The following is a 17,506-nucleotide window of genomic DNA, read 5'->3' as shown; positions in this document are numbered from 1 at the left end:
ACCTGAGAAGTTACCTACTCCTACGGTTCTTCCAGTGCAAACAAGCATTTTATGACACGGGAGACAGCTGATCACATACCTCCCACTGGCTGTCTAAACACGGCAGTTAACATCACCAAATCCTCAAAAACGCACTATTTGATCTTACTGAGGGAAAAAGAATCTTGTTAAAAACTACAAGTATCATAGTAGGATGAAGTAACTGAAGACATGTTGTCTCCTGAGTTAGTTTTCTGTTGCTCTGCAACAGTGTGTGATATATTCTAATATTATAACTTTTGCTCATGTAACAGTAAGTCCAAGAAAACATGGCTTAACTCTCTCAAAAAACAAAATACAGAGCAATCCCATCCCCAAAAAAGAGACTTAGAAAGTTTTTAAAAGCATGTTTATGTGACTGCACATAAATGTTTGTGTAAAAAGGGTATTATGACAGTTGATACCACAAAGATTACAGTAAGAAAAAAGCACTTTATGACAATATTTCACAAATTCACAAGAATCACTTTAATATACAAAGCAATTGCTACCATTCTGAACACAAAGCAGCTAATATGTACATAGTGTTAATAAAATGCATTTTGGAACTCAGTACATCTTTTTACACAGATAAAGCACAAAAGGGTTTAGATAAAAAAATTAAAACAGGGATGTTTCTAGAATGTAGGGAATTTTATTAGAAATGTATTTCCCTCATTATAGTTTTTTATTATTCAACTCCAATAGAAACATCAGAGTTAAAATCAATACCCTGTTTTGTGCTGACAGTTTTGGGGAGAGGTATTCTTTACCCCAATCCTCAAGGAAAAACCCGAAAACCAAACACCTTTCTCTCTAGAAACTTCCCTGATTATTTTGTTTCTAAAAAGTTTTAAGTGATACAACTGGGTTAGAAATAATTCCTTTGGTGGGGGATGACAACTGACATGTGGACAAATCAGTCAGGGACAACTTTACATGGAAAACTGCTGACTAGCACTCTTCTTTGCCACCCCTAATAAATCTATACTCAGAAAAATGTTGACAAATTATTTCCCACTTTTAATATAATTTTTTTACATACACAAGTTGGAGTGGCACCTGGATAAAAATACACCTATAAAGCATTTACCAATTCAATTTGAAAAACATAAGAAAATAAAACCTTCCGAACACAACGATTGATCATTTCACTTGGCCAACGAACATAAGATCATTAACTTCAGGGATTTTCCTCCTTCCCTATCAATTTTTGAACTATCTCAGATTTACTCTCACATCTCTGAGATGCTCCTCAGTTGGGCAGAAGCTTGGAAATGCCATAGTTCTATAAAAAGTATTAAATAATACCTGTGTAAAGTAGGTAAAATTTGAATCTCCTACTGTTTGACCTTTTTCAAAGACATTTCCTGAGGATTGTTCATTTTCCTTTTACTTGCTGGTGAGAATAATTCAACATGTATCATGTTACACCCCAGCTAGGACCTGCACCCACAGTACCAGAATGCAGACAGGTCAATATCTTCTCTCTGTGCTAAACAACTCTGCCTGTTTATAATATCAACTTGCTTCACAGGCTTTGTTCTATTTTTTTATTATTATTTTTTTCTTTTTTTTTAAAAAATAAATTTCAAGCTAAAACACCTGAAATATAATCCCTCCATTCAAACATTATCTGGTCCCTCTTAAAGTCTGTCTGCCCCCTGAGGACACATACAAAGGCTTAAGCTACATTCACTAATCAATAAGAACTTATCACAAGCAGATGAGACAGATGGAACTTCAGCACCCTGTTTGATTTATTTGAAATTTTTCTTCCATACTGGCTCAGCTTCATGATATGTTCAGACCCCTCAAGGATTAGTGCCTCTCCTAGCCATGATTCTAGTAAGTCAAGGAAACCAGTTCCTAGTACATATAGTGACTGTGCAGTCAGTTTTTAAAAGTCAACATTAATAGTATTGAAGATATAGCCAAGCCACCCAATGAAAGTTCTAGTTGTGCTTTGTCCAACTGAGTGAACAAATTTATCCCACAATTCTTCACTGCAGGCTTATTACTAAGCACACTTCACTTTGCCCTTCATGTGAAATCTGTTTAATTTAGGCAGCACTTCTTTGAGGTTAACAAAGCCAATTTAAAACAAAAGAAACTTTGTCAAATAATTATTACATGTGGTTGCCATGATGACAATAATTGCTTTAAAAAATATTTTACTGTTGTGGACAATTCATGAGTATCTTGGTATCCTACAGGCTAGCTATGATTCAGAATCAACTCGACAGCAACAGGTAGATAGTATTAATGTTGGGGTGAGAACTAAAGTCTCATTTAAAATTGGAAATAAATATTATTCATTTGAGTTACTTTTCCCTCTATCCATGATGAAAAAGAATAAAATAGGGTTCAAGTCCACCTTTTAATTAATTGGGTTATTCAAATCTAATTTTTTTTTACAACTATTTTTAAGGCCAGCCTTTAGATGCTAAAATATTTTAATCAATGAAAAGATTAAAAAGGTTACATGATTTGAAGAGAGGAGAAAGACACAAAGTCAGCTGACAATTAATGAGGGAATTTCTCAAGTTGCTAATACCCAAACTGGGTCATTTTTAAAAGTGCAAGTTATACCAAACATTTACAAAGAATATAATGTAAATATAATCCTAATAAATATACAATTGTATTAGGTCAATGGGAAACAATATACCAACAGTTTTCAGGGCTATAAAGGAAATAAAGCCTCTTGAAAATAACTGAAAAGGTGAAGGTGTGTAACCAGTTTCTAAAACCCACTTTAATTAGAAATCCTAACTTAAAGATAATTAACCTTATTTAATCCTGCAAAATGAAGCAGGCTTTTGATCTTCAAAATAAACGAGAGACCAATTCATTCCAATAGTTGACTGTAGCTGATCACAGAACTAGAAACACATTAAACACAAAAAGAAGAAATCTAAATAGAAATCACTTCAAGCTAAGTAAAGCATCCTGGTTTAAACAAACTTGTTCCTTCCTAAGCCTTTGTATGATTCCATGTATCATCCCAAAATGACAGTAGGGATTAGGCCTGAGAGACAGAGATGAACTTCAGCCAGATGACTTCTGATGGGACAGCCTGTCTGACTGGTATTGTGCTTTCAGATACTAGCACTGCTGCTGACCTACCATCAAAACACATTTTCGGACAAAATCCCTGCTCAAATTAAACACCAAAATCCCTCCCCCAGGATGATTTTCGAAAAATCAGTGGTTTCTTTTAAATGCTATCTTCAAAATGTTCTCACCACTGTTATAGCTGCCAAAGACAAAGCATAAAAACCGAATACTTTAGGGGGAAGTTTTCAAGTGACTAGTAACATATTTAAAAGTATCAAGCCAAAGAAAACAACAACAACAACAACAACAAAAAAAAGCTTGGAAGGAAACTAGAAGATAATCATGAGTGCTGGAGTAACGCAGTCCAAGAAACTGCTAAAAGGGATGCAGTAAAACACACAAAAATGTAAAATTTCATCTGACCTCAATATACTATAATACTCAGCATTCCTGACTTATGAGCTCTTAGAGCTCCAGATTATATACTGTGTAAATATATATATATATGTACACATTATACAAATGGCATTTTCCCCAAGAGTATCTAAATGAAAAGAGCACCTATGACAATATTATGGTTGCCAATATGGTACTTGAATTTGAAAAACTTAAAATGTATCTGGTATCAATTTTTTAATAATATGAACACATTGGATCTAGCCCTTTCTAAAACCACTTTTCAGTTGAACACTATCAAAGCTTGAAAACTCAGAGTAATATATCAAAAATAAACCCCTCCCCACTTCATTTTTATTAGAGTTAGTCTGTTCTATAGATAAAAGTGTCACATGGCCCTATATTTGTAAAGTGAGTGATACCAAACTTGCTATTTTCTAGAGCAAATCAGTAGCATATATACAGATTCCTGTAATGACATTTCCATTCCCTTTTGGCCAATATGAAGAGAAAAACATTTATTACTGGTAATGTGGCCACATATCTGCTTGGCTATAAGATTTTTTTTTTTTATGTAATTTTCTTAATAAAGCTTCTCAAAGTTGCATGCTTAAAAAACACCTTTTTCCCAATTCTCTTTTTTAAAAAAAGTCTGCACAAAAGATGCTTGATTTCTACTTGTATAAACTGAAATCTTCAAGTCTATTCAACGGTCTAAAACAGGCTTAGCAAAAGACATTTCTCACCTCACCATGAACTGACATCAAATGCAATTATCCTAAAGATATAAAGGACCAGGTCATTAAAACCAGTAAATCCAATCAGCTAGTCATGAATGTAATGGCCTTGATTTATCAGGGATTAAGAAGACCGCCAACTCATTTTTTAATTAAATAGAAAGCCTCATTTTTTGAAAAACTTAGTAAAACTTGCTAAACACCAGGCAATTTTCATTTGTAATGCTCATGACATTTGTTCAATTTGGCATTTTGACTCAGTAAGAGAGAATTCTAGCTTGTGAACAGATCAGTGATTTCACTTGATACCTATGCTGGTATACAAACAATTTTTGTTCTGTAACTTTCCCCATTAGCTCAGCAGGATAAACATCAAACTTTACAGTTGTTTGAAAGCCTTCTTGGGAATCTGGTGAATTGTCCAAATATAAAGACTATATCACTTAATTCTTAGAATGATGCTCCTTCATAAACTTTGTTCATCCTTGAAAAAAGACAATGGTTTGTTATAAACAAAAATATATCATTTATAAATATTAAAAGTCTTACTTTTCAAAACGGACCCAATAATTAATACTCCTATCTGTATATCTTGTTACCATGTTAACTTTTAAACTTTAAACCCAGAACTCAATATAAAACATTAATTTTCGACATTTCTTGACTCTCTAAAGGAATTCTGTTCTCAAATGAGATATTATAATCAAACATTGTCAGTCTCCAATTTTTTAAATCTTAGTATTTTCCTTTTAAAGGATAACTTTTAGATTTATCAGTCTTAGTGAATAAAATGGGTACTTAATAATTATGGCATTGGAAACAATATATGATTCACACAGATACAGACTGTTATAGTCAGGAGTTAAAATAGGTAATGATGACAAAGGTTATATAGCATAACAGAGAGCTAAAGCAAAACTACTCTTTCTAGGGGAAAACAAAGTTTTATGTGATTGACAATGCAAATGTTACAGTATAGAATCCATTACATATGTCTGAAGAAAATTACTTTCCTTGTGCGTATCTAACACTGTACTTTTTAGAATTCCTTGTGATTTTTTCATTAAAAAAATTCACTTGAGATATGTGGGAAAGATTTAAAATCAGTATTTTTTCTACAGCCCATAACATTTCATAAACAAATGTATCACTTGGCTTTATTTAACATCTTGAAGGCTTTCCTGGTGGTGGTACAATGTAAGTGCAAAGGGGAACAGTATAATTAGAAATGTCTTCTTAAGTAAATAAGTGACAATATAAATATTTTTGAAGGTGAGGACAAAAGCATTTATTTAAAAACCTTGTTATATTACTCAAGGGGTTGGTTTACTAATGAGCATCTTTTTATTAAGAATTTAGTACTAACTAAAACAAAAAGCTTTATACTTTTATGTCCTTCGATTTAATTTAAAATTCAAATAATCATGCTTGTGCGTTCAGTTGGCTACTTCTTTTAATGTATTCAAAATGGTGAACACATACAGAATTGAATTAAGAAGCAACAACTGACCTATGGAAGAGCTGTAGTTAGTACAGAATATTTTTAAGGACCAATGACAAGTTTTCAGTAGCGAGGAAGAGAATGTACACAGAAAACACTCCAAATTCATTTCTAATTTCTTCAACACCATACTAAAATTCTTTTTTAGAGGCCATTTTTCTTAACAATTTTCCATAATTCACAATGAAAATGTGAAAAACACGTCAACTGGCAATCAACACTTCTTCATTGCACCTTACTTACTTTAGGCATGCGGCCCACGCATTACTTCAGCTTAAGGGGCTGGATAATTCTGTCCCTAAGGCAATCGAGCTCAGCACAAACCTTGAAATCATTTTAAAAAAAGATTTTCTTTTCCTCATTTACCCCCATCAATTGCAAGTAAACAAATGATTACTTCTTGAGGAGGGTGGGGGCTGAAAAGCAGAAGTCTCTTCCTGATTCTTGGTGCTGGAATTTCTTGAGGGGGAGTAGAGGCAGGTGTTGAAACGTTCACAGTTTAATGCAGAAGCACAAACGAACGACATTCTGTGGTTGCTTTCAGGCAGTTTTGCGCATAGAAAAAAAGAAATGTTTAGAAAATAAAATGTTTATTTTTGTCTTTCTGGTAGTGGCCAAGCCAGTCCTTTTTTCCACCTTAAGTGGTGAAAATAAATCCCAAATCAATCTGATTTGTGGCAGTAAAGGTCCTTAAGTGCTTTTAGCTCCTCAATCAGTGTCTTGTTTTGGTTTTCCAGCACTGCCACTCTGTTTTCTAAACATTTCACATACTCCTTCTTCTTCCTACGACACTCTCGTGCTGCTTCCCTACAAACAAGAAAGGACAGTAAAAATTATCATGCAACACTTCTATACCATTTATTTTGGATTGGTAGATTACAATTTTTTTAAAGAAAATTACCTCAAAGTACCAAACATTTTTATGTATTACATATTAGTCACTTGAAAGGATACACAGAATGACTTGGAAATTGCCTTACGATAATTAAAAATAAGTATCAGACACTATAGAAGGTTGATTTAAAAAAAAAAAGAAAACCCCATAAACAATAAAAGCCAAATGACTGTGTAAAAATTATACCTCTTGCTGTTTATTAAAACATTCTGCATCATATCTATAAAACTTGAAATTCTATCTATGTCAATAAAAAAATACTAAGGACTGTTATGGATTGAACTGTGTTCCCCCAAAATATGTGTTGGAATCCTAACCCCTATACCTGTGGATGTAAGGCAGTAATGTAGTGATCTTCCATAATGCAATCTGATCTTATATTAATGAGGCTATACATAGGTAGGGTGTGTCCTAAACCTAATCACTTTTGAGTTATAAAGAGAGAGGATCAGACAAACAGGCACATACTGGGGAAGACAGAAGCCATACGAAGCTCACCAAGAACCAAGGAATGCCTGGGGCTACTAACAAGGAAGGAATCGAAATAGCCAAGACCCTGATTTGCACCTCTAGCCTCCAGACTGTGAGAAAATAAAATTGTACTTTAAAGCCACCAAACTTGTGGTACTTGTCATACAGCAGCACTAAATAACTAAGAGAAGGATGTTAAAAATTCTAAAGGATTAAAAATATTTTTAAAAATTGCTAAAAAGTTTTTAGCAAACTACTAAGTGTAAACTAGTAAACTCTTCTTTAGCTCGATGTGGGCAAGGGCCAAATCTTATTCTTTATATTCTCAGCGACTAGCACAGGGCCTGGCATACAGTAGGTATTTTCTTGTTGAATGAACATGGAAGTTGAAAGGAAGAAGGGTCTAATCTTTAAAGAATTGGAAAAAAAAAAACAACAATTTACAATCACTCATTTACAACAGAGACAGTATAATGTGGCAGTCAAGAGTAGTGTCTCCAGTGTCAGACTCCTGGCTTTTTATAAGTCAGCAATGGGTTTGGTTTTTTGGGTTATCCCTTACCAATTATGTGACCATGGGCAAATTACTTAAGTTTCCTGACTATATAAATGGAAATAATAAATGAATATATGAAAAGCACATGAAATAGTGCCTGGCATTTTGTAAATATGTGTTAGCTATTATTTCTAGATAACACAAATGGTTGTATAGTATAACTTCATTAATGTCTTCATCCCCACATAGCCTATCAATTCAAGTAAAAGAAGCATTTCCTTCTAATACAAGCTGATTTGTTTTTTTGAGGGGGGAACCCTGCATGTAATGTATTATCCAAGAAAGAAAGAAATGGACAATATATGACCCACTACATCACTCTACAACCGGACAAAATCTCTTTGGAAATGGGTTTTAAAGGCGCATCATTCCACTGGGCAGTGAAAAGACAAGCTGAGAAGTGCTGTGAGGCCAAGAGGGAAATGATGATCTAAAGGATGACAGGGAATGATTCGGAGGTCGATTTGGGTGTTCCGAGTTTGGTGAGTTCTAACAGTATAGACAGCATGTAGGATGTATGTGCACTTAACAACCTTATTTCAGTCTTGTTTCCCTTGCTTTCTCCTCTCCATCATCCAGTAGTTTATCAAAGGCTAAAGAGGAGACACAATGGTGAGAGAGAAAGGAAGCCTAAGTAAGTCTGAATATAAAATTTCATGTTAATGAATCCTTTTCTTTCATAAACTTCTGTAACTCTAGTTTTACAAATTCAAGACCCACAAGTAGAGTATCCAAATAAACTGTATCTATATGCTAGTTTCCAAAGATATGATCCTCTACACGTACCTCCCAACTTTGTCCCAACAAATTAGTACACTATAATGTTGTGAAAGATTAAATTATGTGTTCCTCAAAAAAAAAAAAAGAAACATTGGGCTAAGAAAATGCACTTATTTCTCTAATGCAAGATCTCCTGAATCCTTTGAATGTAAAAAAGGGAATTGAGACTCTCTCTAAAGAGGAACTCTATGTATGATGTTCCACACCTAATTTCATTTACAATCCTACTTTAGTGGGGGACATTGAATATATTTCAAGTAACAGTGTCTTAGAAAGTTAGATTTACAAATGATGCTCAAGTCAGTCAGAGTTTAAAATATGCACATTTGGATGCAAATTTAATACAATATGATATACTAGCAACAGTTCTACACTGGGGATCAGGACACTTGGGTTCAGATCCTGGCTTTGACACTAAGTTGTATAGCTTCCGGCAAGTCCCCTCCTATTCAGGGACTCTACTCATCCGTCTTTTGTTTTTGTTTTTTAAAAACTAATCAATATGTACCAAACCAAGGTAGAGTTTAATTTTATACTGAGTATGCAAAGCCAGGGAATAAACGATGGATGGACCAGGAGAAGCATTTTTATATTAAAATAAACACCACTATATTTTGGAGTTGGAGACCTGGTGGTGCAGTGGTGCTCTGCTCATAACCATAAAGTCAGCAGTTCGAATCTACTTGCTCCTTGGAAACCCTACGGGGCAGTTCTACCCTGTCCTACAGGGTTGCTGTGAGTTGCAATCGACTCGACAGCAATCTGTTTTGGTTTAATGGATTAGTCTGACGACAGTGTGAAGATTAAATTGACCTCTAAAATCTCTTTTAGTACAGAAATAGGATTTTATGATTCCAAGCATTACTGCAAACAGATGGCAAATTCTAAAATTGATTTGAGTGACATATTTTTAGAAAAAAGTTCTTTCACATAATGTTTCAACCTTCTCCTCCCACATTTACTGAACTAATTCTTTGCCTCTACATATTTCACTTGTCCCTTCCCCTTTTCAACCATTAATCTTTCAATACTACAGCTTATTTCCTGTTGCCTTCGAGTTTGTGCACGTCATTCTAGTCTTCATTTATATGAATTGTATTAATTTAAAAATATGTATTGATACTGGCTTCTGCCCCTGGATGTAGAGTGCTGAGAGTGTCACTCCTTCTCTTACAGTGAAAAAAAGGATTAACTTCAAATTCATGAATTTTCTCAAGCCCATCAGATAGCTGAGACTATATAGTAAAGGACTGACCCAAAATCTAAGGAGACAGTGCCTTAGGAAGGGAGAAGACACAAACAAAACCTCGCGTGGGATAGATGCACTGGACAATTGTAAAAAGAGTTTACCTAGAATAGGTAAAAATTTGATGAAGGCCAGAGTACAGCCTGGTAGGAGTCTACATGCTTTTACAGGATTTTTCTACATAAACCTCATTGGACACTCATAGAAATGACTGCAATGAGTCCTAAGATGATAAAACTCCATTAGGATCCTCTCTTTACTACAGAACTGTGGCGGAAGGGCAACAACTGCCAGCCTTTGAGCCCTTGGTGAACGTTCACCGCATTTGGGGGAAATACAGGGGGACCCTACTCATGTGTCAAAAGGACACAGAAGCCAACTTGTAAGAGCTCTCAATGGCTAAAGCTGGAACAATCTGAACATAATCAATAATGACAGCACTGGATTAAAGTAATGAAAGAATAAAGTAAATATCCTTGAGCCCACACTGATAATAAATGGAGAAGGGACAAATTTTCCTTATAGAATTCCAATTAATAAATGTAGAAGGAACAAAGGAAATAGGAAATTTTCATTAGAACACCACAATAATACTTACTGCAGGTAAGATTCATTGATGAATGCCAAAAATATTTGGCAAAACTTTTAAAAGAAACAGGGTATTTGCATAGCCTCAAAGTATCTACCCTAAAATACAATAATTACTGTGGTGGTTTTAACATATGACCACAAATTCTTTCATATTATCTCCTCCAGGAACGTGAACTGGATTTGGTGTCTTACTGCCAAGAAATAGAGTATGAGGGAAAAATGGTAACTCTACAGTGGAGAAACCTGGAGTACTCAACATCAACATCACTAGTATCAAGTCACGTCACTAGTATTAAGTCATGCTGCTGATATGTACTCCCTGACATGATGTGGCCAGAAGGGAACACAACACCTCTGTGGTATTCTCCCCCCAAAATCCACCACCTCAGTTTAATCATAAGAAAACAACACATAAACCCAAATTAAGGGATGTTCACACACACACACACAAACGGTATCAGGGGAAACTATAGAATGTTAACATTTTGGATGGTGCCATTAGAGGTTATTAAATTTTTAGCTTATGTTGCCTAATTTACTTATAATGAATGTTTTACTTCTATAATAAAAATATATCAAAAATGAGATCATAATACACCTACACTTTTGGTAACCTTTTTCCTTCTATGAACATCTTCCCATCTCAATAAAAATGCATCATTTTCATTCTTACTGGCTGGTTGTATAAGGAGGAATGGATGTACCTTAAGCTACACTTTAAACTTTAATTAACCCTTGTTTGGAATTTTTCAATTTTATTACATAAAAATTTTATTTCATATTTATTTTCTATGAATCTGCCTATTTATATTCTTAACTCATCAGTCTTCTGATCTTATTTGCTGAATTGTTTTCCAGTTTTTTGTTTGCTTTGATGCTTTCTTTTTCTTCTTTTTTCTTGATTAAACATAGTGGTTTTACATGTTTATATAGTCAAATATATTTAACCTTTTCCTTTATTGCTTCTGCCTTTAGGAATCTATTAAAATTCCCCTGCACCCTAAAATTTCAGAAAGACAATGGTGGTAGATTATATTACTTTCACAGTTATTCACTCCTCCCTCCCTGTGGGAAGAATATACATCCCTACTCCCAGTGACTTTAGACTTGTCTTTGCCCTTGCCTGTGCTTGGCCAGTGAGACACAAGAGGATGTGATGTTCACCACAATCAAGGAGACGCTTTAAAAAGCACTGCCCTTCTCTCTTTGCCACAAGAATGGCATGTCTTAAAAAGGTGCTGCCTCTTCAGCTGGGATCCTGGAACCAGGCAACATGTGTAGGAAAGACAAAGCAGCTGACTTGTAGCTGCCAAGGAGTAACATAACTGAGGAAGAAATTTTTGTTGTTTCGGGTCTCTGAGATTTTGTGATTATTTTTTCCTGAAGCAACACAGATGAGCATAATGACCATCCACATTTTCTTTTAGAATGTTTACCTGTCGGCTTCATTTTTGAGTATGGCAATTTGGATGGGGTAGAATTTTGGATCACAACCTTTTCCTATCAAAGTTTAGTTTAAAATAGGCTGTGTTCAAGGTACATAAGGGATATTCACTCTAGGGAATACATTCAGGAGGACAGTGCTTCTCTAACGTTTCCACGGAAGTAGCCACGATAGTAGAAGAAACTAAGTATGTTCCCCCAGGGAATTCTGAGGGCACACACCAAAGCAATCACTACTATTAGAGTTTTTTTCTAATTTCTTATTTTACCTTAAAAATGTTAAATGTTTTTCTCCCAAATCTTTGAGCAAAATGAACATTCATGGAAAGTGTTCCATGTTAACCTTCTTGTGCTGCACCTCCCCAGCATACTTCCATGTACTCCAGTTTGAAAGACACAGCAGGAGACCACTGGATTCCGGAATCTTAGTAATATGTACACAGGCTTTGGCACCAAGACAGATAGTAACAGAGACAGTAATAGGTTCAACTCCGAGCTCTACCAATTTCGTAATAGGTGTGACTTTCAGCAAGACATTTAACTTCTCTCTGAACTAATTCATAAAATAATATATATAAACTAGTTATGGTGCCTAGCACATATTAGGCTTTAATAAATGGTACCTGAGGAGAAAGGTCAAAGCCACAATATATAGAATTAGGAGGTTATCAGCAGACAGCTGTTGAATGAAATACGTGGGTATGGATGAAAGTCCCAAGAGAAAATTTAAAAAGTAGACAAAGAACCAGGTGAATAAGCAAAGGAAAAGAGTTTTGAGAAATGAGTAGTCAGAAGTATCAAATATTCCACAGAGATAAAAAGGAATGAGAAAAAAATACAGGGGTTGCCAACTGGGAGGCAATCTGTACCTTTTGACAGACATATGAATAGTTTATAGTCACAGAAGACAGTTTACAGTGAATGAAAGCTGAAAAAGTAGGAGCATCAGAAATATGGTAATGAAGGCAAAAAGGGAACCATGGCAGAGTCAATGGGAATTTTCCTTTTTTTAGGATACTGAAACTAAATCCAAGTAAAAGTATTTAAGAGTCCATGGTATCTCAAGGAGCGCTCCTGCCTTACAACTAGCAGAAGATATTTTAAATGTATAGTTTTCTTTATAATTAAAAAATACGTTTAAATATGAATGCAATGATTATCCTTCTGTTTAGTATTATAACTGAAATACTTAAGAAAATCAGATCCATAAAGCACAAATAAAGTCATTCAGCTTGTTTCCAATGCTTTTCCTAACATCCCAGAAAAAACTGTCATTTCTTATAGCCTAGATGTAATTTACTAATGCTCTGTGACAGCTAAGAATACTTTAGGAATGAAGAGGTTATTCTCAGCTAAAACATAAAATTGTTTAAAAACAAACACTGCAACAGAGCACTACAGCTGCAAAAGGATTTCAGAACTGTCTTTTTTGACCCTCAGAACAACCCTTCAGGTGGGTGGTGACATCCCATTTTTACAAAGGAGAAAGCTGAGATGTAGAAAGGCCACTGAGTTCTCTCAAAGTCACAGCTCAGGGGTAGTCAGGTCTTCTAAATTCAGTCTGTTTCTTTCACTTTATCAGTGTTTGAAGAATCTTGAGTAGACAGTAGAGGAATATTTTCACCAATTTCAAACTTTTTTTTTTATCTTTGTACTTTATTTTCATTTTCTTCTGTTTGTCTCAGAGTTGTATCCATATTAAAATAGTATTTAATGAATTACTTTCTTTTATTCTGTATTTTTGATGACAAAAGCATTTACAGCCATGAACCTACATTTGAAAACTGCACTGCCCACATTTAATAGATTTTGCTTTATAATATTTTCATTGTTGAAGACTAATTGCATCTATTTTAAGATTTATGTCAGTAACAAGGTATTCTTAGAATTTATTTTTGAAGAATCGTTATTTAGGTGTTAAATATTGAGTTATTAAAATTATGGATTTATTAAATAAATATAATATTAATAAAAACACAAACTGGCCATCATATATTTATTACAAATAAATTTAATATAAATAAAACAACATTTAATTTTAATATACATGCACCAAATTCTTGATCTTCTTGAACAATACTATTCAAGAAAAGAAACAATTTTAAAATAATCTAGTTGGTTAGAGCATATGAAGGTACAGCCAAGGATGTATATTAAATCTTTCATGGGGAAAGTGCATCAAAGAAAACTACTTTACGGTCAAAGATGAACTGATAATCCCATTAGACATCTTCTCACAAATGCAGCTTATTAAATAAGGATCTATCAATTCTACCAGGAAAAAAAAAAAAAAAACTCAATGCAAAGATCCTATTACCAGCAGATGACATGTAAACATACATGTTTGGCATAATTTGAAGATGTACATGACCTACAACAATCTAAGAACATGCAATTTATGTACCTGTTCTTCATCAGACGAACCTCTCTCTTTCGTGCTGCTTCTTCAGCAGGCTGCGTAGGAAGTGCTGGGGAGGATGCCATAACAACTCCAGGGGCAATCGTGCTAGTGGGTGCTGTGCGAATCTGATATGTTTGCACATCTCCAGAGGCAGCTGGGAACAACAATCAAAAAAAGCAAGCATAGTGTAAGACACTGCAGCACTGTGACTGGGTTAAACTACATGTATCAATCATCCATCTAAACATCCGTTTTGGATTCAAAAGGGGAAAAATGGAACAGATGATTCTGGCTAAAATGCTGAGAGAATCAGCACTCTGGGTCATTACTGAGAAGTAATTCCCCATTTGATATATTTATTAGTATAGACAGATGAAAGAGGTCTTAACCTCTGTTTACTAGTCCTTATATTTCTTTTACTGGAATGCAGTTCTATTCTGTTGATAACATGTTTACCAACCTTAATTCTAAAAGGTAAGTAGGGCACAGCCTGGATGATCTTCCTAGACATAGTCCTCAATGTCTTCCTTTGATATTGGTAAATTCATACTAAAAAATTTCAAGCAGACTCTTGCCACGACATAAAAACGACCATGATTTTTCATAAAATAGCAAAATGGAAGAGAAAATAAAGCATTATGGTCAACTATTATAAATTTCTAACTGAAACAAAACTGCAAGTATGAAAAAGTGGTATCAATGCCAATTATATTATTTGTAAACATTCTGTTTTAATGTAAATGATAATGGCTAAACTGGTATTTTATTTTTCTAACTAAATGATTCATCATTTATGAAACAAAACACAATCATTATTTGTCAAATTGCTTCTAAAAACAACTTATCCCCTCCTAAGAATAAGAAACCTAACATTATTTCAAAGAATTTCAAGGTGTTTATAGAATTATCCATATTTAATATCAATCAAAATGTGTAGTTTGAATGGAAAAGATTTATATACTGAACATGTTACCATCTTCAAACTGACGTTCAGAATTCAAATTCACTGACATCTGCTTTACAATTTTTGAGTACCTGCACGTAAAGTGAAAAGGTGTTTTACTCCCATTAATAAGCAAAATATTATGTTCTTCAAACATTGTTTAATAACAGAACATACTCTGTAAATACAACAAAAAAAAAAAAATTTTTTTTTTTTTTTTTAAATACAGTGGGGCCCTTTAAATAAATTATGACTCTCTCTAGTTGGTGTTTTAGGACTATTCAAAAGTTACTATCTGCAGCCAAAGGGCAAAACTCTAATTACGTAACATAGGCAAAATGCATTATTATGAACAAAAATACTTTCAGAAACAAATTTATTATTTCCTCAATTTGAAAAATTTCAATCTGGCATAAATTCTTGAAATATTCATATGGATTCAAAGAAAAATGCTCAACTCCTACCTATAAAGATTCTCGGAACAAGTAGGAAAAAAAAACCTATGTAAATTAAAAAGAAAAAAATCTATTTCTATACCTCATCAAAGATTTAACTACTTCCTTTTGCCCAGAGAATTAAAAAGTCATGCTTTGACCAGACTTACCTAGTGGTACAATAAGATTTTTCAGAATACAATGTTTTCATTTGAAATAAAAACTGATGATTTTAGAAAAGATGACCTAAATTTCTTCTGAATAAAAAGCAGAGAAACAGAATTCTGAATCTCCAAAAAATTTTATCAGCAATTTGACACATGAAAAAAAACTGAGGCCCAGAGAGGTTGGGGCTTGTGCAAGGTCATACAGCAAGTTCACTTACAGGGTTAGATCCAGAATCCAGCTTTTCTAAATCCTGATTTCATTTGCCTTTCCTCCTACCTACCTTGCTTCTCCTATCCTTGAATGCTAACAGTGTTAAAGACAGATGTTTTACGTTCACACTGAAAATAGTTGTTTTTATGCCATGACATTTTGGTCCAATAGGAATAATGGAAGAATTCATGGAAAATGTTACCTATAGTGAAAAAATAACTACATTCTAACAGTGCTTTGCAATGATACTTACTTTTTCTGAGAGTTTAAAAATTTTGATCTTTGGAAAATTTAATCTTGAATTCTAAACTCCCTTACCTTGAACAACAACTTGGTTGCTGGGCACTAGGATCTGCTGTCCATCAGTGGTCTGTGCATACTGGAGAATGGTAGTACCCGGCTGAGTGGCGGCTGCATTGGTCATGGTTAATGTCTGCAGGCCCTGTACCCCATCGGTGCCATTGTTAGCCAGTTGTATTGCTCCTCCCTGGGTAATGGCAACTAAAATTCAATGGATTTTATTGTTACAAATCTAATATAAGAGTTTTACAACACACTAAATTCAATGTAGAATAATTTGAAAGATACAATCTAGGACAAAGTATTACAGCAAATAACATCACTAAGAAGGATTTAGTATAGTCAGGTAACTTTCTGCTCAAGAAATCCACATCCAATTTCTATAATAAAGCACTCTTTGAACCTCATTGTAATTTGTAATAATAATGCCTGTTAATTTTTTTTTTAAGCAGATGAGTGGGCAAAAGTTAAATTCCTTTTAAAATCATTTGGTTCAAAGGTGGTAACACTTTGTGCTATATACTTGCTTCTATTCTAGTATTAATTACAAAATATTTTAATATTTGCTGTACCACAAGTAAATAAATTTCTTGAGGGTAAGAAATGGGATTTATTTTTCTCTACTTTCACAAACTTAGAGCTGGGCACATGATAGACAGCTAATAAATGACTGTTTTAACATGTAATAAAGCAGCTCAGCAGTGCATTGTTCTTTAAATCATCTAGCAACACATGACTGTAACAAAATTCCATTCAATGAAACAACTGATATGTTCAGTGAAACCTAATTATTATCGAGTCTCTCATAGAGTTTGAAATTATAGCTCAAGATCATCATTTAGAAAAAAGAATACTGCCACTTCAAAGTTACATATCCAAGCATTCTCATATAGGATGCTTTGTGGATTATTCATTAATTAACCACACTTGCCATTCATCTGTTATACAGTAAATTAATCAAGTTTAGCTCCATTAGTAGATATCTCGCTTTATTAAAAAACTGAAGTCACCTTTTTGCTATAGTAGATGGAAAAAGTTATAAAGAGATTATTATTTTATTTGAAAGAAGTCTTTTAGATACCAGAATTAAGAAACATGATTGGATCCTCTGTAGCCACTCTCCTTGCTAGTATTCAAGTACTTCCAGAAAGAAAAGGCCCCCAAATCAAAATATTACATGTAAAATTGCATAAGAGATTTTAACTGAAAAGGACAAATTAAAAATGTAAGAAAGTCAACCTGTCTGACTTAAGCACAATGTCACTTTCTAATTGTATCTCAGAAAGGAATTATTTTGGAATCAACTGTCGCCAAGTTCTGGGAAACAATAATATTCCAAGAGTTACCTACACAAGG

At 34.0% G+C, this 17,506-nt stretch overlaps 2 protein-coding genes across 12 annotated transcripts in view; one reads left to right on the top strand and one right to left on the bottom strand.

The window, feature by feature from the left end:
• Window positions 1–17,506, top strand: part of METTL21A (methyltransferase 21A, HSPA lysine) — a 373,666-nt gene that overhangs the window by 15,999 nt on the left and 340,161 nt on the right. Inside the window, exon 4 of one of the 9 annotated variants that reach the window (XM_049887991.1) lies at window positions 10,417–10,810. The exons of 7 other annotated variants lie outside the window; for them this stretch is intronic. In XM_049887991.1, the coding sequence (XP_049743948.1) occupies window positions 10,417–10,456 (40 nt within the window). In that variant the 3' untranslated portion in view covers window positions 10,457–10,810. Of the gene's footprint in view, window positions 1–10,416; window positions 10,811–17,506 lie in introns of those variants that run through there. One more of the 9 variants, XM_049887999.1, reaches the window with a different exon arrangement.
• Window positions 374–17,506, bottom strand: part of CREB1 (cAMP responsive element binding protein 1) — a 62,864-nt gene continuing 45,731 nt past the window's right edge. The window contains exons 7-10 of one of the 3 annotated variants that reach the window (XR_007517937.1): window positions 16,169–16,351; window positions 14,099–14,249; window positions 5,956–6,519; window positions 374–4,695 (exon numbers count right to left, since the gene is read on the bottom strand). Coding sequence is in view for 2 of the 3 variants with exons in the window: in XM_049887987.1 (XP_049743944.1) it covers window positions 6,375–6,519; window positions 14,099–14,249; window positions 16,169–16,351 (479 nt within the window). In the remaining variant the exon portion in view is untranslated. The other 2 variants (XM_049887987.1, XM_049887988.1) reach the window with 2 other exon arrangements.

Source organism: Elephas maximus, chromosome 6, assembly GCF_024166365.1.
Source record: "Elephas maximus indicus isolate mEleMax1 chromosome 6, mEleMax1 primary haplotype, whole genome shotgun sequence".
Lineage (NCBI taxonomy): Eukaryota > Metazoa > Chordata > Mammalia > Proboscidea > Elephantidae > Elephas > Elephas maximus.
This window is presented reverse-complemented; position numbering and strand designations above follow the sequence as displayed.